General features: G+C 47.5%; 1 protein-coding gene and 1 pseudogene across 7 annotated transcripts in view; one reads left to right on the top strand and one right to left on the bottom strand.

The window, feature by feature from the left end:
• Positions 1 to 27,057, top strand: part of MGAT5 (alpha-1,6-mannosylglycoprotein 6-beta-N-acetylglucosaminyltransferase) — a 363,475-nt gene that overhangs the window by 123,586 nt on the left and 212,832 nt on the right. For 5 of the 7 annotated variants that reach the window (XM_059927612.1, XM_059927614.1, XM_059927609.1 and 2 more), the window contains 2 exons: positions 9,522 to 9,904; positions 25,303 to 25,467. In XM_059927612.1, the coding sequence (XP_059783595.1) occupies positions 9,664 to 9,904; positions 25,303 to 25,467 (406 nt within the window). In that variant the 5' untranslated portion in view covers positions 9,522 to 9,663. The remainder of the gene's footprint in view (positions 1 to 9,521; positions 9,905 to 25,302; positions 25,468 to 27,057) is intronic. The other 2 variants (XM_059927613.1, XM_059927611.1) reach the window with 1 other exon arrangement.
• On the bottom strand, positions 3,736 to 4,097 carry LOC132368435 (histone H3.3-like; annotated as a pseudogene).

Genomic DNA, 27,057 nt, shown 5'->3' with positions numbered 1-27,057 from the left:
TACAATGGAATATTACTCAGCCATAAAAAGGAACGAAATTGGTCATTTGTAGAGACGTGGATGGATCTAGAGACTGTCATACAGAGTGAAGTAAGTCAGAAAGAGAAAAACAAATATCGTATATTAACGCATATATGTGGAACCTAGAAAAATGGTACAGATGAACTGGTTTGCAGGGCAGAAGTTGAGACACAGATGTAGAGAACAAACGTATGGACACCAAGGGGGGAACAGTGGAGGTGGTGGTGGTGTGATGAATTGGGAGATTGGGATTGACATGTATACACTGATGTGTATAAAATGGATGACTAATAAGAACCTGCTGTATAAAAAAATAAATAAATTTCAAAAAAGAAAAGAAAAGAAAAGAAAAGGGATGGGGCGTGTAAGACCCAGGCATCAGAAAGCAGCCCCCCGCCCCCCCCCCCGGGTCTTGAGAATAGCAAAGGTGTGTTGTTTTAGCGGGTGTCTTTTGGTTAGTGACTCAAGATAAGACTTGTTTAGCTGGTTCTAAAAAGAACAGGCTGTTTTTTCACTTCGAATGTGTTTTTCCTGTTTATAAAGGCCCAGAATTTGTCAGAGAACCGAGTCAGGAAAGTGGAAGAGAAGGGGCCCGTCCATACGTGTTCCAGCAGTATCCCCACCACCGCTGGTTCCTGGGCTCCTTTGCGCCGCAGGCTGGGAGGAGAGCTCATGGCTAGCACAGCTGTCAGGGACTCACGCCTCGGATGGGGGCTGCTGCCGAGCGGGTCGGGGGGCTGCTGCCGAACGGGTCTGGGGGCTGCTGCCGAGCGGGTCTGACGGCTGCTGCCGAGTGGGTCTGACGGCTGCTGCCGAGCGGGTCGGGGGGCTGCTGCCGAGCGGGTCGGGGGGCTGCTGCCGAGCGGGTCTGACGGCTGCCGCCGAGCGGGTCGGGGGGCTGCCGCCGAGCGGGTCGGGGGGCTGCCGCCGAGCGGGTCCGGGGGCTGCTGCCGAGCGGGTCTGACGGCTGCTGCCGAGCGGGTCTGAGCGCTGGCTTCAGTTTGGTGGCACCGAGCCGTCCAGGGAGTGAGCATCTAGCCTCTAGCATCTTCCCAGGAATTTGGGCTTATTTCGGAAGAAAAGGCTGCTTTGCTTGTCCTTCCCTCCTGCTCAGTTTCTCCTTTTAACAACAGAAGACACCATATTTAGAGCAAGACTCCCCACCCCAGCCTAGGCCATCTGCCTGCCTTGCACCAGTAGTTCCGTGAATGTATGTTTTTCTTCCTTTCGTCTGCTGATTCTCCCAGCTCCTCGAGGTTGATGGGACATCGCAGTAGACTCACGGTTCCTTACTGTCACCAGACTGTGGTTCTGTTTGGTGTTTCATATTGATAAGTCGCTTCCATTTTGAGCTTCTGCAGGCAGCTGAGAGACGCAGCTTGGTGTGGTGGAGCCCATATCGGATCAGGAAGCAGGACTTGAGTTACGGTTTGATTCTGACTCTAGTTGGAAAACATAACGTTTCCTTCTCTGTGAATCAAGAGTTTGTACTTGGTTACTTTGTTCCTAAGCAAGATCTCATGTAGTGTCCCAGTCTGCATGAAGGTACTTTATACATTTTAATTTATCCTACTTCCTTTTAAAGTCGATGACGAGGCCAGTGAGCTGCTCTGGTGAGCAGAGTCGGGAGTGGTGAGATGGTGTGCACGCACGTCAAGGTTAGCACACAGTTGATTTCTGTGCCGCATTTTGGTTGCAAAATAGTGGAAGTCCAGATTCACCCTGATAGCAGATGTTAATGGCTAGTGTTTTTGTTTTAACACAGTGTTCCAAGCACTCTTAAGTTGCTCTTAATGTAAATTTGTGCTGAGGCTGGAAAGAGAAGTAGTAGGAAATTGTTTCAGAGTTGAGTCATTAGCATTCTCTAAAGACTGTTATTGCTACTTATAATTAGGAGTGATCAGACAAATGTCTTTGAAACTTACAGTTTATGACTGACCCTCATCTAGCATTTAATCAGGGTCTCATAGTGTTTGCTGCCGTGCCGTTTTACATGAGTAGATATGTGGACCTGAATTTTATAAAACAAATAAGCAAACAAGACCACTGCCAAGCATTAATTTTCCCGAGCAAATTAGCGTAGGATTTCAAAGTTCAAACTCCACCTACAGAGGTATGTGGAAGTTGTGTTGAGAATCTCTATAGTATAAGACTTTTCCTAACCAGTTGTTTTAAGAGAAGATACTTTAAACAACGGAAACAAAATTCAAAGTAAAACATTTGTGGAACCTCGGAAACGTCTCTGGGGACCCTGAAGTCCTTCGGAACACAGTTCGAAAACCAGTAACTAGGATCAGTCACCCCCCTATTCATCTAGCTTAACAATGTTCTGTGGTTCTCCAACTTTCCCCATTTTACTTAGGCAGAACCTGAGACAGACTTGCCTAGGATCCCGCCGATGCTGATGGGCGGGACTAGCTGTGGATCAGAGGTTTCCAGGCCTTGGATGCAGGAGTTCATTCAGTTCCCCCTCATCACCCTTCTCATCTTTTCCTGTCACCATCTCGGATACCCAGTGATGAAACCAACAGCCTCCTCCAGAGTTCCCCTCAACTTGTTTCCCCTCTCATCCCTTGTCTTGGACATCATTTTGGTCCCACAGTCACTGCGCCTTCTAGAATTATCTTCTGAAGCTGTTTTTCCTTTTTTTTTTTTTTTTTCCCCTTTTAGTACCCATCTACCACCATCTCCCCTTTAGTTTAACCCCATCTAGTCAAGGGCATAATGATCCTTCACTGCGATGTGACAGATCTTAGGGTTAAAAACTCCCAAAAGGTGAGGTTAACTTACAGTCTCGGGGTGCCTGGCTTCTCTGTGGCTCACACCAGGAGGTGGCCCTGGAGGTCACGGCTCATTGGTGTTTCATCATCTCATCCCCATCAGCCTGTTTTCTCATCTGGCAAACACATAATGACCGTCCCCGGTGTACAAGGCAGTCCCATTCCTGGCACTTCCTGTCTTTAGAGAGCTTACGGAGAAGTGAAAGAAGAGATCGTCCGACAGAGCAAGTAGGTAAGCTCTTGAGGAGGAGCACGCACTGCTGGGAGAGCCCCAAGCAGGATGAGCCCTCCTCAGTCCAGGGAACCAGGGGAGGCGTTAGGCAGGATGTGGGGTTCAGTTGTGAGACGGGTGGGGTTTCCAAGGCAACGTGGATGAGCACAGCAGACTCAGGATTTCTTTCTTTCTTTTTTTATAGTTTAACGTATTTTAATAGCAAACTTACAGGAACAGCACAGAAGACGGACAACATTCAAAATATGTACCTGCATGTAGGACACCTCAGTTAGAAAACTATAGTGAATGGATGGAATCCACTGTATGATAAAAACGCTACAAACACCATTTAGTTTCAGTCAATAAGAAATTTACCTGTTTTAAAAAAAAATCCAAATGCTGGCACTGTCCAGAAAAATTTAACAGGTTTATTTATCATTGTTATAAGGTTGAACTGCTGAAACTTGTTCGCGGAAACATTTTGACTTGCATTAATGCTTCATGTCCCTGCATTGATATTAAAAATTCACACACACATGAAAATGGAAAAACTACCAGTACCTGATTTCTGTCGCCCCCTGTTTTTCCACTTACAGTCATATACTTAGGTACCTTTTGACCCCGTGGGAAAAAAATATTTAACGTTCAGAACTACCAATAGCAGGAAGAAGAGAATATATTTTTTTTAAAGAATGAAATGTTTCCCGTCTGAGTGGATCCTTAAGCACGTTCTCCATGTATGCGGCGCGCTAGCTGGATGTCTTTTGGCATAATTGTTGCACATTTGGCATGGATAGCTCCGAGGTTGGTGTCTTCAAAAAGGCCAGCCAGAGAGGCCTCGCCGGCCTCCTGCAAAGCACCAAGCGCTGTTCTCTGGAAGCGCAGACCTGCTTTGAAGTCCTGAGCAACTTCCCGCGCCAGACGCTGGAAGGGGAGTTTGCGAATCAGCAGGGCCTGTAATGGTGAGGTTTCTTCACCCCTCCAGTAGAGGGCGCACTCTTGCGAGCGGCTTTCGTACCCAGTTGCTTCCTCGGTGCTTTACCACCGGTGGATGTGCGGGCAGTCGGCTCTGTACGAGCCATGGTGTATAGAGACCTCCTCCCTTACCCTCTTCCCCTTCGGCTGGAGCTCGGCGAGCTAGACTAGGCGGCGCCGGCGTTGGAGAGCGACCACCGCACGGCGGCGGCTGCGAACGCAATTCGGATTTCTTGAATGTTGCTGCCCAGGGTGAGGCGAGAGGTAGGCCCTGACAGCCACCATCTAAAGACAGTTGGGAAGATGGGGTGGTCCGTAGTAGGACAGCAGAGGTGTGTGAATGACTAAGTTCAAGCAGTGCTACCCATGGGAATGTGGGACCGGCAGGCTGTGTCGAGATTGTCCTGTGGAAAGTGAGGAAAAGATCACATCTCTCCGGTTGGGGCTGACATCGCTCCTGAAGGGACGGGCATTTCCAGCCTCATCCATCCTCCGATGACACAGGTCCTGATGTAAGAAGTGGTCCTCCAAGGATGGTGGATGGGCCTCTGAAGGAACTTCTTCACTGCTTCATCAGTCCGGCTTTGACCCCGTTGGTATGGGGCTGTTTTTGAGAGCATCCCCAAGTGGTTTGAGAAATTGGCATCTGGCAGGCAAAGCAGGTCTTGCCTCAGAGGGTGGCCCGGGAGGTTGATCCGGAGCTGGGAAGGGCAGCTGTGTCTGGTAAACGGGGTGGCACATTTCTCTGCGTAATTTCCTTCTGGTGCTGGGCCTGTGGTCAGCCGTTAGTAAGGGCACAACCTTACCTCGGCTGTGCTGTGGGCAGTGGGGGAAGGGTGGCTTCTCGCTGGGGCCACAGTGCGCCCCCAAGGCTTATCTGCCTGTGTCCAAGTTCAGCTTCTCCTCCTACCCCAACTTGGGAGGTGGGCTTGCTTGCTTGCTTTTTTTTTCATAACAGCTTTATTGAGATATGTTTCACATATCATCCAAGTCTCCCATTTAAAGTATATAATTCAGTGTTGTTGTTTTTTTTTTTTTTAGAATATCCACAGAATTGTGCGTCCATCACCACAGTCCATTTTAGAACATTTTCATTACCACCCAGAATAAACCTGGCAGGCCTTAGTTGTCACCTCCCAGTTCTCCCATCCTCTCAAGCCCTAAGAAACTACTCTTGTTAAGTTCTACTTCTAGAGATGTGCCTATTCGAGACATTTCGTATAAATGGAATCATACAATATGTGGTGTTTTGTGACTGCCTTTTTGCCTTTTTTCACTTAGCATGATGTTTCCAGGGACCGTCCATGTTGTAGCATGTATCAGTGCTTCATTTCTTTTTTTTTGACGAATAGAACTCCGTTGTATGGGTTTGCCCCATTTTGGTCATCTACTTGTCAGTTGATGACCATTTGGGTTGTTTCATTTTTTGTCTATTATGAATAATGTTGCTGTGAACGTTCATGTATAAGTTCTTGTGTGGACACATGCTTTTATTTCTTTCGGGAGAATTCCTAGGAGTGGAGTTAGCTGGGTCATATGATAACTGTCTGTTTAATCATTTGAGGAAGTGCCAGACGGTTGTCCACACCGGCTGCACCATTGTACAGTCCCACCCACAGGATATATAGGGTTCTCATGTCTCTGTATCCTCACCAACACTTGTTCTTATCTGTCTTGTTTGATTATAGCCATCCTGATGGATGGGAATTGGTATCTCTTTGTGCTTCTGATTTGCGTTTCCCTAATGGCTAATGATGTTGAGTGTCTTTTCATATACTTTTATTTTTGAAATTAAGATGCATTTCCTTGCCCCAGATCTTTGATCACATTTTGTTGAGGAGTGAATGGGAAGGGAGGAAGTGCTCGCTGCTCACAAGTACAAGAATAGAGGAGATGCATATTAGGGTGGTTAGTGGCCGTGATGAATCTAGAAGCTTAACATATTAGGAACAGACTCGGTACAAACTTCTTTCTGGACGAGGATAGATGAAGCCATGGCCCTGGGCTGTCACTACTCTGGTTGGCAACAAGACCTTTTGAGATATACTGTGTAGCCCTTTTTGTGCCTTACTGAATCCAGTTTGGGAGAGGATCCAGCTGTTTGTTAGGAGATCAGGAGGCAGGCAGATTTTTAGCCCGACTGACAACATTTTGATGGCTATTGTTCTGTGGCCTCTTGATTAATATCATGGCCATGACTGATAATTATCATTAAGTCCCTTCATGGCACCAACACCCTCTGGTATGGATTACTGTCCTATTATTGTCCTGTTACTGTTGCAGTTAGGGATGTCTCCCTAATGATGATTTTGAAAAGTCTTTTTAAATTCTTTCTTTCTAGTAGGAATTGTAGAGATGGATTCCAATTTAATTCTGTGTGTGTGTGCTGATATAGATGCTGTTATTTCAAACTCTGGATTCCATTGGAGAAAGGAATATTTCTGGCAGTTCTGTAGTCACTTAATATCTGGGCCCTCAATAGTCAGAACTGTGCTCTGAACTTAGAGATTTTCACTCCAAATTTTTATGTCTCTGAGCTGGAAAAATTTAACCACGACTGGGTTTCTTGACCATCCTTTTGCCCCTCAAATGCACCACCTGGGTGGTCCTGACTGTCCCCAAGGCCAAGGCAGAGAAGTGCGCCACCTTGTACTGGGTCCTTGCTCAGTTCTTGAGCCTGGTCTTCCCTTTGCTTAAACTTTGCAGCCTTGAGCAGCTTCTTCAGGGGGGTTCATCGAGGAAGCGGAGCAGGGCTTCCTGTCTGAAAGCTGACAGGTAATTCCTGTCTGCACATGCGGCTGTCTCCTAAAATAACAAAAGAAAATTACCAGAGACTGTCTTTCTTGGTACAGCACCTCGTTTAATTGCTCTGGGAAAATCCCTTCAGCCCTGGGGTGACATCAGCTAACTGGTGTGGGTTATCGAAAAGGAAGTGCAGACATTTCCTGGGGAACTAAGGGCAGCGCCGGTTAGAGGGGTGGCTTTTAAAGCGTCAGCCCCTTGAGGGTGGGAGCACTGTCTTGTTCCCAGTTCAGTCCCCAGGGCCTGATGACAACAAGTGGGTCCTTGCTCAGTGTATCCTTGTAGAAGGAGTGGATGGCAGGTGCCTTTTATCTGGTCCACGTTAGAGGGGCTGAATGAGGTGCCACAGTGCCTGGGTGACAAGCTCATTCAGTCCACAGGTATTTTATTTGTGCCCCTTGGGCCACTTTCTGTCTCTGAGAACATAAGCGGGGGAGTCTCTTAAAGGATGTCATGGATCCTACACAGAAACTGGTAAAAAAAGCAAGGTAGACAGACAAGTGTTTTACAACTTCAGACTGGGGAGGAACATCACAGTGGAGAGTAATGGGCAAGAGGAACTTATGTGCTAAAGGGGGGCTAGAGGGAGCCCCCGCCGCATTGATTGCCAGTGCGGTGGCGTGGCATCGTGACGGCATCCGTCTGCCTGCATCCAGGGCTCTCAAACTTGAGTGGTCATCAAAATCGCCTGGACGGGCTTCCCTGGTGGCACAGTGGTTAAGAATCCACCTGCCAATGCAGGGGACACGGGTTCGAGCCCTGGTCCCGGAGGATCCCACATGCAGCGGAGCAACTAAGCCCGTGTGCCACAACTACTGAGCCTGTGCCCTAGAGCCCGCGAACCACAACTACTGAGCCCACGTGCCACAACTACTGAGCCCACGTGCCACAACTACTGAAGTCTGTGCGCCTAGCGCCCGTGCTCTGCAACAAGAGAAGCCACCACAATGAGAAGCACATGCACCGCAACTAAGAGCAGCCCCGGCTCGCCACAACTAGAGAAAGCCCGCGCGCAGCAACGAAGACCCAACACAGCCAAAAAAAACAACAACAAAAAATCGCCTGGACGGCTGATTGAAACACAGGATGCTGGACACCCCTCCCCGCCACCGCCCCCAGTTGCTGATTCAGTTGGTCTGGGGTGGGGCCTGAGGATGGGCATCTCTCACTGATGCTCCCCGCTGTTGCTGAGTTAGGGACCCACTTTGAGAACCGCCGGCCTAGGATTCAGCAGTTGGTAAACTTTTTCTGTTAAGGGCCAAGAGTGAATGTTCCAGGCGTTTGAGCTACGTAAGATTTCAGTCACATATTCTTTGTTGCTTTTCACAGCCCTTTAAGCATGTACAGACCATTCTTGGTCATAAAGAAACTGGGGAGGAAGGATGGCCTAGGAAGGCAGGGTGTGGTTTACTGACTCCTGGGCTGGCTTATCCCTAGATTATTCCTCCTCTGCCACGTAGCTGGCTGACCTTTGCCAAGTTAATCTCCCTGTGTCCTTGTTTTTTCATCTATAAAACAGACATGATAGTATTAATAGTTCTTACCGTATAGGGCTCTTTCAAGAATTCAATGAACTAAGGCACAGACAGCATCTATCACAGTGCCTGGGACATGACTAGAATTTATTTATCATTTACTATCAGCAGAGGTACCACCAGGTACTGATGCCTCTGTTGATAGGCGAGGAAACGAGTGAGAGAGGAAGACCAACACAGATCCGCTGCACTGCAGACGCTGAAAGCTAATTGTCCCAGGATCCCATTGTCATTTCTTCTTAGGCTGCTTAGGAAGAAGAATCCTTTGATCTGAAACATAGGCACACTCTGAATACATCCTGGGTTAGTTCCTCGTAGGAGGTCATGCTCAGCCTTTGCTTAAAAAACGGTGCCATTTGTTGTCCAGCCCGTGCTGGTACCAGGTAGGATCTGGCTGCATTCGTATCGAAACGATGGCTTTTAACCTCGCATTTTGTCCCATGGTGTGAGTGAAAATGAGAACCACAGAAAAGCAGGCCATCGTGTGCCCCGCATTTCCTGTGCTGAAGTGTGCAAGTGAGGAGTGCGGTGCAGCTTTCACTCGTGGTAGCTAGCACGGAAAGACGGCTGGGTACCCCTGGCATAGCCTCTCTGTGCTGGGGCGAGGCCACCTGGTGGCCCCGAGGCATTCAGCTCAGCTGTGGACACTGCTACTGAAAGCTGGCCGTGCTTAAGTAATACGGGGGGCTCTCTCCCCTTTCCTTGTCTGATTACCCGCCGGGGGCATCCACTTTCTGGCTCACCTCTCCAGCTGCGGGCTCTAATCCCTGCTAGAGCACATAATGATGACTTTGTAAGTTCAAGTTTCAGAGGCACAGACGTGCCCCGTGGTGATAGGACTCCACCCTCCACTTGGGTTTTTGCTGACATTCAGTGAAATCTCCTTCCATCTCCTCCCCACCTTGCAGAACAAGCTTCCTGTTTTGAACTTGGTCCAGACTGGAACAGCCCCGCTACACCTGTGAACACGTGCAGGCACACATTTCCCCCCTCCGTATTTGCACAGCTTTTCGTCACCCAGCCAGATTTCCCCTCTCCGTTTACAGATCCCGAATCATAACATAAGATAGGGAACTGGCGGATTAAGAAAAAAGGAAGTTCACATTTTAGAGCTATTTGGGTGAAAACAAGGCTCTGGTTTATTTCACTGTGTTTTGCCACAACGACTCTGCTAACTTTCCCCCTTCTTCACAGCAGGATGGAAACGAGGAAAGGAAATCGGCTGACGCAGGAGCCCGAGTGAGACGAAGAAACCCACAAGCCCAGCCTACACCATGAACTTGTGTCTCCTTTCCACACTGTAAGAGCCCAGGGCAGGTGAAGTTGCCGGAGAGCAATGGCTCTCTTTACTCCGTGGAAGCTGTCCTCTCAGAAGCTGGGCTTTTTCCTCGTGACTTTTGGCTTTATCTGGGGTATGATGCTCTTGCATTTTACCATCCAGCAGAGGACTCAGCCCGAGAGCAGCTCCATGCTTCGGGAACAGATCCTGGACCTCAGCAAGAGGTACATCAAGGCGCTGGCAGAAGAAAACAGAAATGTGGTGGATGGGCCCTACGCGGGGGTCATGACAGCTTACGGTAAGCGCTGCAGTGCCGGGGCGCCTCCGTCGAGCGTGGCTTTGCCTCCAAGGGACCCCAGAGGCTCTCAGACTTGGTCATGGATTGAGTATATCCCTCACCACTACCTTCATGGCGATAAACTGCACACACAGGGACGCTTTTAGAAAGTTAAAGCTACGCCCTTTGGGAGATTCTGACCTCTTGTACACGCTGACACTTTAGCGCCAGGAGCAGTGGGGCTTCCCGGTTAGCGCTCTGTTGGTTGTATCTGCAGCTGCCTCCTCCTCCTTGCTGGACGGCATGATCTCATCTGGGGGCATGATCAGGGAATGCAGAAAAATCTTCTCATTATCATTCCCTAAACAAACCTTAATTAGGGCTGGTGGGGGTGAGGTAAGGAGGGTGGGGAAGAATGTTCTACGGCCGCCAAGAAACTCAGAGCCGAACGCGTGCCTCTCTCTGGCCAGTAATGCAGGGACATCAGGGCTTACGTGCTGACTGATAGCTTTAACCTTTGGCTTCCTCAGAGTTTACCGCTGTTGTGTCTTGCTCTTGTGTCCGGTTGCCCTCGCTTTGAAAGAAATCTTTCTGTACTCGTTGCTTTTTTTGTCAGGTGCTTGAAATCCGTTTTGAAATGAGGTTGAGTGAAAAAAAATACACATATGGAGTATTACTTATTTTTCTTTCAGCAAAAGTTAGACTTAATATAGAAAAGTTGGAAGCTGTAGACAAGCAAAAAAAAAAAAAGAAGAAAAAGGAAAATCACATATAGATCTACTACTGTAGAAAGTGATCACAATTAACATCTCAGTGTCTATCTTTCTGCTATATATGTGTATACACACAAACATATGTATATATATGTTTGTGTAAATAAAATATTTACAAAAACACACACACACAAATACAAAACGAAAATTGCAAATGAAATTTGGATCAGACTGTATTTTGGAGAATCCAAGTCCCAGCCCTCCTGTGGTCACCGAGTATTGGAGTGGACTTGATCCACAGAAGATGACCTCGGTTACTGTGCAGTGACAGTTCTGGTCATTGAATGGAGACTTCAGTGGCCTCAGGGTTTGAGATCTGAGGTATACTATAAATCAGATAGAAGAGTGGAGCTGGGCGAGGTGGGAAAGTTCGATGTTCTACTTTGTGACCCATTCAAGGTCTTTGAAGTATGTAGAGGTCAAATGATGATTCCTGAAAATGTGTAGCCACAGGTTGAAGCTTGAGTTTAAACATAGGAAATCATGCTCAATGTTACATATACATTTTTTCTTTTCAAAAGGATCCAGGAAACTTGGTTATTTTTAAATTATATATATATATATATATAATTAATTAATTTAATTTTATAAATATATAGATATAAAAATTATATACATATATATTTTTTTTGGTAAGGAGGAAATGGTTGCTTTTAACATACAATGTGGACATTCTTTTTCGGTGCCTACTATTTGAATGATCACACAGTCTGCTTTTAATCTATTCCTTCAAGATTTGTAAGGCACTGGTTTTTAATATGTCTAAATAAAATGTCACCTTTTTCGATCTAACAGATCAAAAAATGAGACTTCTTTGAGAGCTGACCTTGAAAAACAGCTAGGTAGTTTTTCAGAGGGTGCGTTTTAAATTACTCATTGACTTCGATCTTCTGTAATAATTCCCAAATATTATAGGTAAACTGCCAGAAAAAGACAAAGCAAATTGTCATCGTTGGTGTTACCAGTGGGTTACAAGTAAATGTCACAAGTGAAACAGATGCCGTTTTTCAGTTTCTGGTTCAGTGCATTCCACGTTACACATTTGGAGGGAAAGAGGTCTAGTCCTGTAGTAACTTCCTCCTTCTGTTTATCTCAGTCTCTCTCAAACCTTTACCGTGGGAAGTAAGAAGCCACATGAATGGTAAATTTATAGACTTTATTTTTTCTAGTTGTTTCGACCGGTTTTATTTCTTGTGTACTGCTAAGCATCTCACAGGGTGGGTTTCCTCCACACTCTAAAGAGCAATGATCTGGTGGTGTTAGCTTTTCAGCCTGACCGAGACAGTATGTTTTTTAGAAAGATACCAAAAACCCCAGAGTAGTCTGTTAGAATATGAACCACTGTATATGCTTGTAATCATAGGACTTTGGAGCTCAGAGAAACTACAGAAATTTATTTCAACTTCCTCCGTTTACAGACGAACCTTAGCAAAATAATTCTTCTCCTCAAAAACAACAAAGAAACAACCAAACGGCCCCATTGGCAAGTCTAACGTATTTTTCTCTTTCATCTAATCAACTCGACATGCCAATCAAAGTGGTCTTTGGAGCTGAGTTTCGGGAATTTAATTGGACTGTGCATTAGTGCTTGAGGTTTGGGGATCATCATGCGAGGAAATCTTACCCAGACATAGGTTCTCATCTCAGCACTATTGATGTTTGGAGCCGGATAATTCTGTGTGTGGGGGACTGCTTGTACCTTGTAGGACGTTTAGCGGCATCTCTGGTGTCTCTACCCACTAGATGCCAGTAGCATCAAAAACGTCTCCGGGCTTGGGGGGCAAAACTTCCCTCCTCCCCACCTTGGAGAACCACTGCACGAAGCCTGGAAACAGCAAACCCCATCTAACAGCATCTTCTTATGGGAAGTCCTTAAGCAGATAACTGGACTTTATTGTTTAAGATTTGCCAGGCTAGTTCTCCCTGGTTCTCAGCTCTGGGTATCAACAACTGGGATTGAGCCAGATGGTATAGTCCAGAGCCAGTCCTGGAAAGCTGGAGAGCCGTTCTGATGATGTGTGCTTCCCCTGGAATCCATCACTAGCAGTCGTGGGCATGTCAATTGCCAGGCAGCGCTGGTGGGTGCCGTTATGTGTCAGATGGAGGTATGGAGACTGCCGGATGTACAGTGGTTTAGCTGGGCTGGTGGAGTGGGGATGAGGATGCGTGAGCCATTGGTTTGCAGTCTCTTTTTTCTGCCACAGATGCAGCCCAGGTACAGAGCACTGCCTGGATGTCTGCTGTGGAACAGTGAAGAGCTAACCCTCTGTGGCTGGGACCTGTGTCTGGTTTGAATGAATCCAGTTAATAGACCAAAAAAAAAAAAAAAAAAAACCTCTTCCTTCTCCCATCCCATATTGGTATAATCAGAGGCTCTTAATGTGCTACAAATTTGTCTTAAGTAGCTAGCTGTGGCAGGTGTTTGAAGAATCGTAGTAGCTGATTTTAGTTTAAAATTCCTGACTTGAGATGCTAGAGCAGAAGTGTTCCGCAAACCATGACCTGTGGGTCATATTTGGAGCTCTGCCTGTCTGTGTAAATAAAGTTTCATTGAAACACAAACACTGCCATTTGTTTATAACAACTGTAACGACAGAGAAACGTGACAGTACCAGTATTTATTTCACATAACGTCTAAAGTGTGCTGACTCTATCTTTCAGTAGTCTCCATAGTTCATTCTAGAACACTCGTGCGATCGTGTCCCTCCTTGACTCAACAATTTCCCAGGACTCCCATGGCCTTGGGCCGGATCCTCCTGTTTTCATATGGGTTTGGAACCCAGCACCCCGTTGTTTATGTGTTGTCTGTGGCTGCTTTTGTGCTACGATCCCAGAGCTGGGTAGTTGCTGCGGAGAGTGCAAAGCCTAAGATGTTTACTGTCTGGTCCTTTGCCAAAAATGTTTGTCAGTCTCTGACATGCAGCTGCTGTTGGTTGTTCGTTTGACTAGTCCTTAAACAACAGTAGAAGAACTTTCAAATGGCATCCCCCCCCCCCCCCCCATCCTCGTTCTGGTGATTTGAAGAGAGACTCCTGACTTTCTTTTGGGATATGGTCATTCAGAAGTAGTGCCTGGAAGATAGCCCGGGCAGCCCGTGTGAAACAGTCGCAGCATTCATTCCTGGGGTCTGGAGGGCGTTCTGGGTGCTTCTCTGTCACTGGGGAGAGGACCACGTGGAGCCAGAGCCGTCTGTAGCTCAGCCTCTGCTGCATCTCCCAGGCCCGCGTGGCAGGGCCATGCCTGTCTGTGATTTCTCGGGAGTTGCGTCACGAATGGTGTCACTCGCCGAGTCAATGCTGTGCTTGTTTCTAGGGTGAATTGATCTCTGTCTCCGACGGCCTGACCCAAATTCTGATGCCCAGGGATCACCTCTTATCTAACAGGCCAGGCCTGGTCCACTTGTGTTCTCAGAGTAGCAGGAATAGAAATCTAGGGTGATGAGAGACACCCCTCCCCCACCCAGGGGTACATCCACACCTTATTAACCTTGACTCTTCTCACCTACTTGATTCTCTGGGCGCTGGGACGCTCTGCCCTGGAGTGGTCACCAGCTCAGGCTGAAGCAGCTATGAGCCCTCAGCTTCTCTGCCAGCCCCCCACCCATATTCTGTTTCCCTGCTGCCTGCTTCCCCCTTGGCCTCCAGGTGTGTACACCTGCTCTGCCTTACCTCCTGTCTCCTGGTTCCCTGAGCTCCTTGGGCCTAGACTGTCCCCGGGATTGGCTCTTATCCTTCCAGCCTGGCACTTCGGGTGATGTCTGTGCCATGGGCTGGTGTCTGTCAGTGCTGTCGATGTTTTGTGTGCGCAGCTGGGGAAAGACTGACAGGGTCCCTGCTCTCACGGAGGCTGCACTCATTTGGGGGGAGAAATGATAAACAAGAGAATGACAGATAGCAGTAAATTCCAGGAAGAAAAATGACCCAGGGAGATGGGGTTTTTTAAAAAGTACTTGAGGAGCTACTTTGGAGGAGAAGGTCAAAGAAGGCCTCTCCCAGGAGGTGTCTTTTATTTTTTATTTATTTTATTTATTTTTGGCTGCGTCGGGTCTTCGTTGCTGCACGCGGGCTTTTCTCTAGTTGCGGCGAGCGGGGGCTATTCTTCGTTGCGGTGCGCGGGCTTCTCATTGCGGTGGCTTCTCTTGTTGCGGAGCACGGGCTCTAGGCGTGTGGGCTTCAGTAGTTGTGGCACATGGGCTCAGTAGTTGTGGCTCGCGGACCCTGGAGTGCAGGCTCAGTAGTTGTGGCGCACGGGCTTAGCTGCTCCGCGGCCTGTGGGATCTTCCCGGACCAGGGCTCAAACCCGTGTCCCCTGCACTGGCAGGTGGATTCTTAACCACTGCGCCAGCAGGGAAGCCCAGGGAGGTGTGTTTTAGCCCAAGTGATGCCGAGGAGCTGCCGGGTGGGGTGGGAGGCGGGAGGTTGAGGTGAAGCGGGGTGTGTGCCAGGTCCTAAGGCCTCACGCGCACTCCAAGAGCAGAGCAGAGGCTGCTGCAGCTGGAACAAGGTGAGCACAGGGCAGCGCGGGCGGTGCTGATGTGGGAGGATCAGGAAGAGGCCCTGAAGGCTGTGGTCTCCGTGTGGTGGAAGCGGGGGGTGGGGGGGGAGGGGATGAGGAAGACGAATGCTCTTGCAAGGGGGCCTGGCCTGGCTTGCCCCTGCCTGGCGCCGGCCGTGACCCTGACCTGTTGTCCACTGTCACCTCCACAGGGAGGTCAAGAGGAAGGAAGTTCTTTCTGTTTCCTTAAGGACGTGGGGTGGAGAACCAGGGGGTAGTTTTTGGTTGCTGGCGAGGGGGCAGTGGAGCGGTAACGGCTTTGGGCTTCTGTGGCCCTTGTCGGCCTGGCGATGTCCATTTCCAAGACATAAACACCGTTTAGGGTTTGTTCAAAAGTTGGTTCAAAAGCCAGTGGGGGGCCCCTCACTGTCATGCTGGCGTGGCTGCCTGAGGCTGCTCCAAAAATGTAGCCCCCATCCTGCGTGGCAGACCTAGGTAACGATCTGAGAGTCGGACAAGAGCTTGTCCGTGTGTTTCATTCCACCTCTCCTATGAAAAAGAAGAAAACACTTAACGTTGGATAAGCCTGTGAAGGTTTATTGTTTAAAGTTTTTCTTTTTGCCTCTGTTCCTCCAAATCTGATCAAGGGACTGTTTTTTGGAGGGCTGGGTGATGTGGAAAACCACCATCGCCTAAGCAGAAGTTCTCTGCCCTTGAGGGAAATACACTGTTCTTGGAGCGCAACAGGGGAAAAAAGAGCTGGGCGCTTTCTGTGGTGTGTCTCAGGAGGTTACTTGGTTACCCTACAGTGACGTGGCTGGTGTGATTCCGGAAAGGGCTCTCTGCTTTCCAAAGCTTGGACCTAAAAACGGGCCTCTTTGGGGCTTGGGGCTTTTCCAGTGATCCTGCGGTAGAAGACCAGCCCACCCAGCATCCCCATCAGAGCCAGGCCAAGTTCACGGGCACGCCCAGCCCAGTTTGGATGTCTGAGGAGGACCTCGGGTGTGTGTGAGACAGGAGTGCAATCAGAATCTGGGTCTCCGGGAGGAACTGGAGGCTCTCGCTTGTACCCCCTTTTGTCCTCAAGCCCTTTCCTTGCACGCCATACCACTGCTTCCGGTCCTGGCGGGAGGAGGGGATACAGGTGTAAAGGGATTTGCCTCAGAGTCCTGCCCTGACGTAGGTCCCTCATCTTCCCTGTAGCTCCTCCCCTTCCCAGCCGCGTCCTGGCGCTCCTTCTGCCAGAACTGCTTGGGCAGAGCTCACGGCCACCCTGAAGAGCTGGCCCCCCTCCTCGTGCTGCCTGGCAGTGCAGCTGTCTTCTGGGACCAGCTTTTGGAGGATGGCTGGGCATCTTCCTGCCTCTGAGCTCTGCATTTGCTGTTCCCTCCGCCTGCATGCCCTTCCTCCAGAGAGATCCCTCCCTCCTCTCCTTCGGGTCCCTATCAGAAGTAGGGCCGCACCCCTACTTCATTCTCATTCTTCATGACGCTTAAACTACCTGTCATGACTCAGTCACTGTCTTATCGTCTCTCTCCCCCATTAGAATGTAAGCCCCCAGAGAGCAGGAAGTCCTGCCTCTTTTGTTCCCTGCTGTGCCCCCAGGGCCTTAGCACGTGCCTGGCACGTAGTAGGAACCATGAGTGAATAGCAGCAGTGTCCCTTCCACCCTGACTCTGTCTAGTACAGTTACAGCTGAGGCTAATTTGAAAATCCCAGTGGGAACTTGCTGGCGGTCCAGTGGTTAGGGCTCTGCGCTTCCACTGCAAGGGGCTCAGGTTCGATCCCTGGTCGGGGAACTAAGATCCTGCAAGCCGAGGGGTGCGGCCAAAAAAAACAAAAAGAAAATCACAGTAACACAGTAATGTTTTTAGTGAGACAGGAAACAAGAAGAGATTCCCTATGGACTTGGTGTCCAGGCGGCTCCAAGTAGCTATTATGCACGATCCTGACTTGGGAACCGTTGTTTCTTCTGGAAAGCAGCTGGCGCGTGTTTAGTTGTGGCTTGTGGAAGGTCTCCTTACTAGATGTGTGACCTTGGGCAAGTCACTGATGTTTTAAAAGACTGCCTCCTCTTTTGTCCAAGAGAGGATATAATATCACTGACCTCATAGGCTTGTTGACCTCATAGGATTGCATGTGACCGAGCTTATCAAAGCACTTAGATTGGTAACATGCGTTCGTTATTATGAGTTATCGCTAACCCTGGCCTACCCGGACCCGCAGTAGTTAACCACCCAACCAGAATTGTCCATGTAGAGCTGACATTGTTTATTCATTTGAACACGGGGCTTCAGGAACCTGTTTATGTAGCGGTTTTTAGGGTTTACAGGGGACGGGGCCCGACCAGACAGGAGAAGAAATAAGCTGTGAACTGGAGGAAAGCAGGCTTGCCACCCCCTGCTAATAAAACAAGATGCCCGAGGCTTGTCCACCAGCATCCCCTGGGCTGCTGTGACAGCACCGATGCTGGCCTCCACCCCAGCCAGGGCTGAGACCTGCTGCTCTGAACTCGAGGGGGAGGTGCTGTGGCTCTTCCCTGGGTCCCTTCCCAAAGGTGTGTTAGCTCCACGGAGTGACTTCGGCATCCTAGAAACGGGACATGTGGTTGTCATCGTCTTCCTGTTCAGAAGATGAAGCTTTTCCTTTGTGGTGTGGGGTAAGTGGGGCGTGGCCGAGCTCCCTTCGTCTCTGAAGTGGGCACCACTGGGGCCCGGTTTCTGGTGTGGGTGGTGAGCAGGGAGCGCTGTGCTACGGCTGCCCTTCCCCGACAGGGAAGATGCCCTGGAGTCAGTGGGGACGACGGGTGACAGTGGACTTGACCTTTCAGATCCTGAGTCCTTTCCTGCACAGAGGGCTACGTTGGCTTGAGTCCTATTCCATGCAGCTGGCGAAGTGTTCGGAAAATGGAGAGAACAGCCCAAGAGCTCCATTCTGGATGTTTACAAATTCCGTAAAGCAGCTACTCTCCTCCGCAGGCCTAGATAGGATTCTGTCTCGGATTCTGCTGCCTTAGAAGTTCCTTGAAATACTAGTGACCCTTCCCCCAGCACAGGAATAGCATTCACTTCGAGGTACAAGTTCAAGTCAAAGCTTAATTCCGTACCGCTAACCCCAGAGAGCACGGCAGTCAGTGATACCGAGCCTCTGAGCTGCTCTTTCACTGGGTGATGACTGTTCCCTTGGTGACCTGGACGGCCTGTGACAGCTGCAGGGGGAAGGGCATATTTGTGAGTTTAGGAGCCGGTGAGTCGTCCACCGGGGGGCTTGAAGAACCCAGCTGAGATGAGGCAGTGAGGGTCGGTGACTGAGATGCTTCTTGGGAGGGGGGAGGGGACATCAGGGTACCTGTGGCCAGTATCCTTGAGTTCCGAGGGTAGAATACACAGTACTGATTGCATTTTCAGGTAGCATTTCGTGCCTTTGTGATTGTCAGAGTGATGTGAACGTTTATAGAAAATTCAGAGCTTCTGGAATATGAGGCTGTCGAAAACCTGGGACCCTCCAGGCACTTTTCCTGGGCTGGCTTCTTTTCTCTCCCCATGTGAAAGGAAAAAACAATTCATTTTCAATTCCAGCAGCTGTTTGAGTCACTGTTTCAAAGCTGTTCAACACACGATAAAAGATACTGTCCATAAAACGCACAAGGGCAGAGATGATCCCAAGCCCAGCTTTGCATTCTTACAAATAAAGAATAAGAGATAAAATACTCTTTACCCCCAAACCAGATAAATTTGATTTCTCTCCATCCTTTATTTAAATGCAGATATATATGTGCGTATGCTTATTTTTAAAAACTGGAATATTTTACGTAGAGCTTTTTGAACTCATCTTTGTTTTATTTCCCCATCCATTTAATTTTTTTAATGGCCATACGCTTCTCCTTTTTTCATCCAACCATTCAATAAACATTTATTGAGCTCCTGAGGTCAATAGCTTGTGGCAGTAAACAGAGATGACAGAGCACACCTGCTCTCTGCCCTATCTGGCCTCCAATCTAGCGATTTATTCCATTTTAGGAATAGATGGACACCATCTAGTGTAACCGTTTTGTTGGGTATTTGGGTAGTGTCCACTGCTTATCTATAATAAATAGCACTGTCCTCTTTTATAACTAACACTGTCTCGAGTGTCCTTGTCCATAATGAATGGACTGTATTTTGGTCATTACTCTAACCGTATTATCTTTCTGGGGAAAGGTCACTTTAAAATTAATTTTCAAACATGTAACTGATGCAACTTGACATTCCTGGCAGTCAGTGGGAATGAGAGGTTGGGGTTAATTCTTTTTTCATTAGCGCCTTCCTTTCTCATTAGCGCCTTCCTTTCTCATTAGCGCCCTGTCTTTTGCTGGCTTCTCTGGAGCAGCAAGTGAATCTGCTCTGTGGTCCTGCTGATCGAGCTCTGCTCTGGGCTGGGGGGCCAGGAAACACGGCCATGGTAGAGAAGGGTGTGCATTCGGAACAAGCACAGATGTAAATGATCTCTGGCAGTTCCGCCGTAAGTCCTTGCTTATTGCCCAGTTGGTTCTGTGCCAGTGAATCGTGGCGGCTGCATCTTAAATGTAGTTCCCGATTGTGTGTGCCCAGAATCCTGGACATGCAGGTTCTGCAAGTTCCGATTGAGCAGCTTGAGGATGGGACCTGGTACCTCTGACTCCACAGCCAAGCCTGATGGGACAGCAGGCTGGAGAACCAGTGCTTTGGGAAGCGTGTCCCAGGGGGAATGGGGTGGGACCAGCCTTGAGGCACTGGCCTCAAGCACTGGCCTTTCTCAGTTGACTTGCTGATCTGGGCAATCAGGGTTTACCTACCACCCAGTCTCACAGTTTTAGCTGACAGACTTATAAACTGACAGATCTTTTTCCACCAGCAGGACCCCCTTTCTACTGATATTTCATCTCCTTGGACTCCAGCTACGGGGGAAGGTGTAGCTGGCAGTGATATCTCCTTGACTGTCCTGCTCAAGGATGTGGCAGCAATTTCCAGCCCCTCTTATCGTTAATGTCATGGCTTTCAGGAAATGAAAATTTACAGAAGCTGCCAGAGCACCTGTTCTGAGATTGTGTTGATCTCACCCTTTATCAGAGAACTCCTGGCATGATAGAAACGAAAGCTTCCTTTCCCCAGAGGGACATTTTAAATGTTTTCACCTACTTTGATCTCATCTTTATCACGTACAGTAAGTTTTCGGAATGCAGAATTGCAGTAGTAATGTTGGGATTAAATTTTTATTACTGAGGCTTTGAAGCACAAACAAAATTTTAAAAGCCCGTTAGTAATTGGGAATTGTAATCCTGCTGAGGATACAGTTTATGGCTGTAATAACTGTAAAACACAATGATAAATATGCAAATATTATACTAGAATTTGGAGGAATGTTTTCACCTTCATTTCTTTATTAAACTGTATAGAAATTATTCTTGGGTGTTCAGTCTTATCAAATATATGGGTTAACATTAAGACGAAAACATACAAAGATACTCTGGTATTAGTTTAAAATTGCAATAAAACTCTTGACAATTTTTGCAGGTTTAGCTGTGAAATACAAAGGTGAGAAACAATTTCATCACTTAGAAACGTATAGTTTATTAAGCCTTCTTTGTGGGAAGACTAAATGTAGTTCGTTAGTTGTTGGTTCATTTATTCATTCACTTATTCATTTAGGTAACACACACTTACTGATTAATGTGTCAGGCACTGTGCCAGTTGGTAAGGATACAAAGATGGGCTTGGGATCATCTTTGCCCTTGTGTGTTTTATTGACACAGTATCTTTTATCTTGTGTTGGACTGCCTTGAAATTGTGACTCAAATAGCTGCTTGAGTTGAAAATGAACTTTTTTTTTTCCCCCCCACATTGGAAGAGAAAACATACCTACCCAGGTAAAGTGTCTAGAGAGGCCAAGGTTTTTGATAGTCTTATATTGCATTTTCATTTTAAGGGAGACAATATAGAAAGATAAGTTCTTCATTATGTTGTAGTGTTGGAGCTGCTCATGGCACAGGGGTATCGCGAGTCTTGAGGGCGCTTGGGATATGGTTTAACAGAAACACATGGCAGAAGTTCAGGAGTTAATCCCTGCTAAGTGTGTTCAGAAGTAGCAAGTCAGAGATGCTTGCTGGCCGGCAGGTCCATAGTGGTCCTCAAGAGGCATTGTAGCATAGTGGGTAAGAGCTGTTGGGTCTGGAACCCGATTATCTGGGTTTGGACACTGGATCTGCAGACACATGGGACAAACTAGTTAACCCCTCTGTACTGTGGTTTACTCATTTGTAAAATGGAGATGGGAACGACAACACGTTTCTCATATTGTCTTGGCAGGCTCAAGTGAGTTAATCCATGTGAAGTGCTTAGGACAGTAGCTGACACGTAGGGCTCAATAAATAGTGATACTGGTGGTGCTGGTGGAGGAGGAGCCATGGCAACAATGCAGTAATAATAGTAGCAATAGTAGTAGCAGCAGCAGTAGCGACCTTAGTGACAGTAGCAGCAGTAGTAGTATTGGGGCAGTAGTGGTGATGGTGACCATCAACATCTTATCACCATCATGAATTCTTTTATTCGTACCATGTCACAGTCACAAAAGGTCCATCTATGTGGGGGGGTCAACAAGAGGGGGTCACATTTATTGATGGACTGTATTTTGAGAATCAAGGAAGAATGTCTTCTTAATGCTGATGTGACAACTTTGTATTCTACCTAGGGTGTGTGCCATCCGTGACTATCACCAAAAGTTGTGGGTTGGGGGACCCTGTCCGGTAGTCCTGTTACCTGTTAACAAAAAGGCAAAAGGTTACCAGCCCTTAAGAGACCTGCAGCATGGGCTAGGCTGCTGTCCGCTCCCACCTCCCCTCATTGTACTTGCCATCATATTTGTAGCGGTGCCACCATGGAAGTCACACAGAATGCCAGTTTAATGACTGTGTTCTCACACTTCATTCCCTCTCCCGTAACCCTTCTGTCCAGATTCTCTCCGGACATCTCCACAGAAGGGCAGCGGGGAAGACAAGGGTTGGGGGAGTGTGCTTAATTCAGTGAATCTCAAATGGAGTGCAGTCTGGAGACATGGGCTATGTCTGGAGACATTTCTGATGGTCACATGGGGGGATTGCTACTGTCATTTAGTGGCTGGAGTCCAGGGATGCTGCCAAACACCTTAAATGCATAAGACAGCCTCTCGCATCCCCTGCCCCCCCCCCCCCCCCCCGGCAAAGAATGATGTGGTCCCAAGTGTCAACTGTGTCAAAGTTGAGAAACCCTGAGTTAACCCAAACTGGAGGGTCAGGGCCTCTGCATCTGGCTAATGACAGTTGCTGGGAAGAGTTAAATGCCGTTTTTGCACGTGGACTCCTTGGCAGATAATTCAGGCTCTGGGCAAAGAGGCTGGAGATGGGGGAGATTGGTATCATTTATCTGAGGAGTGGTTTCTTTACAGTGAATACAGCCCCCGAGTGGCACCATTGCCCCCATCTGTGTGACTGTCCTCTGGCAATCTTCAGAGCTCTGGAGAAGGGGTCAGTGCTTTAGATTCAGCGTAAGAGCAGAGCTGGTGGCTGACTCCTGCTATCTGCGCCAGCTAATGATGTGTCGCGGACAGGCTGTGAGTCATGCTGACTGTGGGACTGCAGCCCCCGGAGGGGAATGATCTCATGACCCTTTGGATAAAACGGTAAAGCTTTGCATCACTCAGGAAGAGATTTCTCTAGGAAGGATGAGAACATTTTCCAAAGGTTTTATTTTTTATTTATCTATGTAACAGACAGTTATGTAGTGTTTATTGTGTGCCAGGCAGTGTTCAAAACATTTTATAAATATTAACTCATTAAGTCCTCATTGCAACCCCAAAGAGGTAGGCTTATGCTTTCAACTCCTGCAAATAAGGATGCAAAAATGGAGAGTGAGGGCTCAAACCTAGGAAGTGATTAAGAGTCTAATAAGCCCTTGATCGTTATGCTGTGGATGAAAGTCGCTGAATGTCATGCTTGGTTTCTTTTTTCAGCCCGGCTCTTGACTTCTGGCTGGCCACACTGAGATGTCAGGGAATTAGGCAGACCTGAGTCGAGTCTGCATTGCGATTTTGTATCTCTTTAACCATGAGCATATTACTTTCTGTCCGTGAATCTCAGTTTTCTCTTCTGTAAAATGAAGTCATACCTGCTTCATGGAGAATGTGAAGATAAATGGAATTCCTTATATATGTGCATGGCACGTGGTAGGCATTCAGGAACTTAGTTCCCTTCTAACCTTCTTTGTTATAATCATATTTTTAGCCAATTGCTCTAATGTCATGGCCAGCTTGTCTTACTACCTGTGGGTAAGTTACACACTGAAGAGCAAAAAATAGACCTGGTCGGATGTTTGTTACAGTGAGTGAATGAACAATCTGCTACAGATCTCAACGTGGTGAAGAAGTCTGATGTTTGGTGTTGGGTGTGGTGGAACGACTGAGATTATGCTAATAAGCACATAGAACCAGACTTTCAGGATGAAGATGTGGGTTCTGTTTCTGTTCGTAGTTTTTAGTCAGCTTCAGTGAAGCTGTCTGTAAACCACCAAGAATGCAAAATTCCATGTCAATTACACACACACACCTTTGTTTCTGTTCAGATGAGTGTCTCTCTTGACCTGGCAAAATAGAAGGCCTGCATGCCTGTTGGTGGAGAGGGTCATGGGCTGTGCTCTGGGGTTGGTGGATTGATCCAGTGTGTGTTTCTTTCCTGGCTGGATCAGAGCACCTGTTCGGCGCGAGCGTGCTCTGTTCCCAGCAGAATGGAAGGTGACAACTTCCCATTTGTCTCAGTTCAGGACTTTTCTGCATCCTGCTGCCTACACTATGTCCTACTCCCCTGGCCCACTCCCAATTCATAAGTGAGTCTGAATTCTGTTCACATAGATGGCTATCCTGTGGTCCTCCTGCTTTCCTCACATGTACAAGTCAGACTATCTTTCTTTGATTATGAGTTTCCAGAGGAGAGGGGGCTAACTTAATTTCTCTCTGTGTGTGTAGAATACCTTGTATACAAACTTAGTAAATACTTACATAGGCATGAAGATAATGTGTCTGTAATTTATCCAGAGAGAAGAACACTTCTCTATAACCCACAGCCAGATACGTAAGAAAGAGAATCAACTCTTAAATGTAAGCACCAGAAAAGAATAGTCCCAGCGTCTAGAACAATGCCTGGCACATAGTAGTTGTTTAATAAATATGTCTTGAATGAAGGAATGAATCTGGTCTTTATTTTAAGTGTCTTCCTAAATTGCATTATAGTTAACTCTGGGTTATCCAGCATGTCTGGAATCTGGAACCGTAGCTTTTATTAAGTATTACCATATGTAACCAACAGCAGTAAAGACTTTGCAAAAAATTTGGACATGCGAGAGTCCACAGCACTAAAAAAACTAACAATGAGGGGCTTCCTTGGTGGCGCAGTGGTTGAGAATCTGCCTGCCAATGCAGGGGACACGGGTTCGAGCCCTGGTCTGGGAAGATCCCACATGCCGCGGAGCAACTGGGCCCGTGAGCCACGACTACTGAGCCTGCGCGTCTGGAGCCTGTGCTCTGCGACAGGAGAGGCCGCGATAGTGAGAGGTCCGCGCACCGCGATGAAGAGTGGCCCCCGCTCGCCGCAACTAGAGAAAGCCCTCGCACAGAAACGAAGACCCAACACAGCCAAATAAATAAATAAATAAATAAAATAAATTTATTTAAAAAAAAAAAAAAACTAACAATGAACTTGATCCGGAAGTTACTTCAGGGCCTTGCTACACTTTGGGCTTGTCATTCTATGTGTCAGTAACCACTATGCTAGAACGAGGAAGAATTTAACAGAGTGGTTTGGTAGGATGCAGAGTAACAGGGAGTTTTCTCTCTCAGCCTAGTAGCCAGGAATAATTTTAATGTTACTTACTGCGAAAGTTGTCTTACAGAGCGAACTGATTTGTTTTGTACTCTTTGGGCCACTTGAACGTGGCCTCTGTAATCTCTAAGAGGTGGTTTGTTAGGACAGGTCTTCAAGTGGTACTTTTTGATTTGCCACCTTTTGTTCTTCATGTCAGAGAGAGAAGCAAAGGGAGGGTAAGCGTGTGCGCGCCAGGTAAATGTGCGGGGACCAAAGGATTTTTAAACTATGTACGTTTTCTTTTACAGATTTGAAGAAGACTCTTGCTGTGTTGTTGGATAACATTTTGCAGCGCATTGGCAAGTTAGAGTCAAAGGTGGACAACCTCGTAATCAATGGCACAGGGACAAACTTGACCAACTCCACCACAGCTGTTCCCAGCTTGGTAGCACTTGAGAAAATTAATGTGGCAGGTAAGGACCGCAATTCTATGCCCTGACATGAAGTCAAAGCCTGCTTCGAACTGGGAAGAGAATACAGGAGCACAGCGTTCTTATTGGCATAAGATAAATCCCGTAAACTCGGTATGGCCCCTGTAAAGCTAATTTTAAATTTATTTTTGAATAACACGTTCAAATGCTTTTATAGTCTCTTCATGATGTGTAATATCTGGTGGTCTCCATGGCATATTTCCCATAATGAGCTCCTGGAATTACTTTAATGAGAAGATTCACAGCAGGGATAAATGAAATACAGAGGTGATCTGGGAAGCTCATGCCAATGAGGGTTCCTTCCCCTCCCCATATTTATCAGACAATTTCAAAAGTCTATTTCACATAATAGATTCTCTCCTCCCTGCTGTTAAAGAAGAACCAACATGGCAGAAAGTGCCTCCTTTGTGTATCTGGGGAAATAGAAATTCTAGAAATGGCCCTTGGGGAATAAATGGTCCATGCCTGATCTTGGCCTGATTCTGTAGCCACTTGTGGACACCGGGATGCGATTTGTCTGTCCCCTTCTTGAAACTGGACCCTTGGATGAAAGAAGAGAAATGGATTTTAAAACAAACCGCAAATCATACACAGCACGTATTGTCCACAGCTCACATTGGACCCCCATTGCACTGCCCTGGCACCGGCCTCTGGGCCTTTGTGGTTGAGCCAGGCCTTGACCTTGTTAGGGTGACCACTGTCGTTTCCTAGGGACCCAGGACAAAGCAAGAGCTCAAGAATAAGGATTAGGATTAGGTGTTTTGGGTGGATGGCTGTGAATGAGTTGTCTATACTCCTGGTGGGTGGTATGCAAACTCTAGTTAATGGATAAAATAAGTAGCTGGGTTACTTTTGAAATTTTAAAAACCGACTTGAGTACCCTTTTTGGCTTTTCTTTCCCTCTTTCTTATAGGAAATTCACAGCCTTAAGTAGGAGAGAGGTTCTTTTCCTTTCCCACCTCCCAGTGTCAAAACGTTTAATTGTTTCACATTAGGCAAGCTTGTTGTATTATGTTTCTGCTGTGTTCTTTGCCCTTTAGCAAGTTTTAAATTGCAAAATATATTTTTAATAATCCAAAGTATCCCACCAAACAGATATTAAAAATAACTTTTAATTACAACACAGAGGCAGTGTCATCTAGGCCATAAATCCTGTCTTCCCTTGCAGTTTCCAACAGCTTCTGTAATTAGACAAGAAAACCTCCCACTGTGTTGAGCTACTGATTAATAAATGGAACCCATGCCTCTGCAGCCTCCACCCCTCCACCCCTGTTCCCAGTAGGAGATGCTGTGGAGAAGGTCCTGTCTGATTTCATGGCAGCTCCGCAGGACCCTATATCGGGGGCCTGGTGAGGATTGCTCTGCCTCTAACACTGCTGACTCCCACCGCCTCTGTCCTGTAGGGCCTGTGTCGACATGTCTGCTGTCGTTCTCTTCCCGATAAGGGATCTCGCTGCCTCTGACTGTCCGGTTTGTGTGCCGGGCTCACAGGGAGAGTTGGTGCCTGAGCTCCAAGTCTCAGGGTACAAAATTGTGGAATGAAATGGAAAGCAGGTCGTGACTACTTATTTC

Source organism: Balaenoptera ricei, chromosome 7 (assembly GCF_028023285.1).
Source record: "Balaenoptera ricei isolate mBalRic1 chromosome 7, mBalRic1.hap2, whole genome shotgun sequence".
Classification (NCBI taxonomy): domain Eukaryota; kingdom Metazoa; phylum Chordata; class Mammalia; order Artiodactyla; family Balaenopteridae; genus Balaenoptera; species Balaenoptera ricei.
This window is presented reverse-complemented; position numbering and strand designations above follow the sequence as displayed.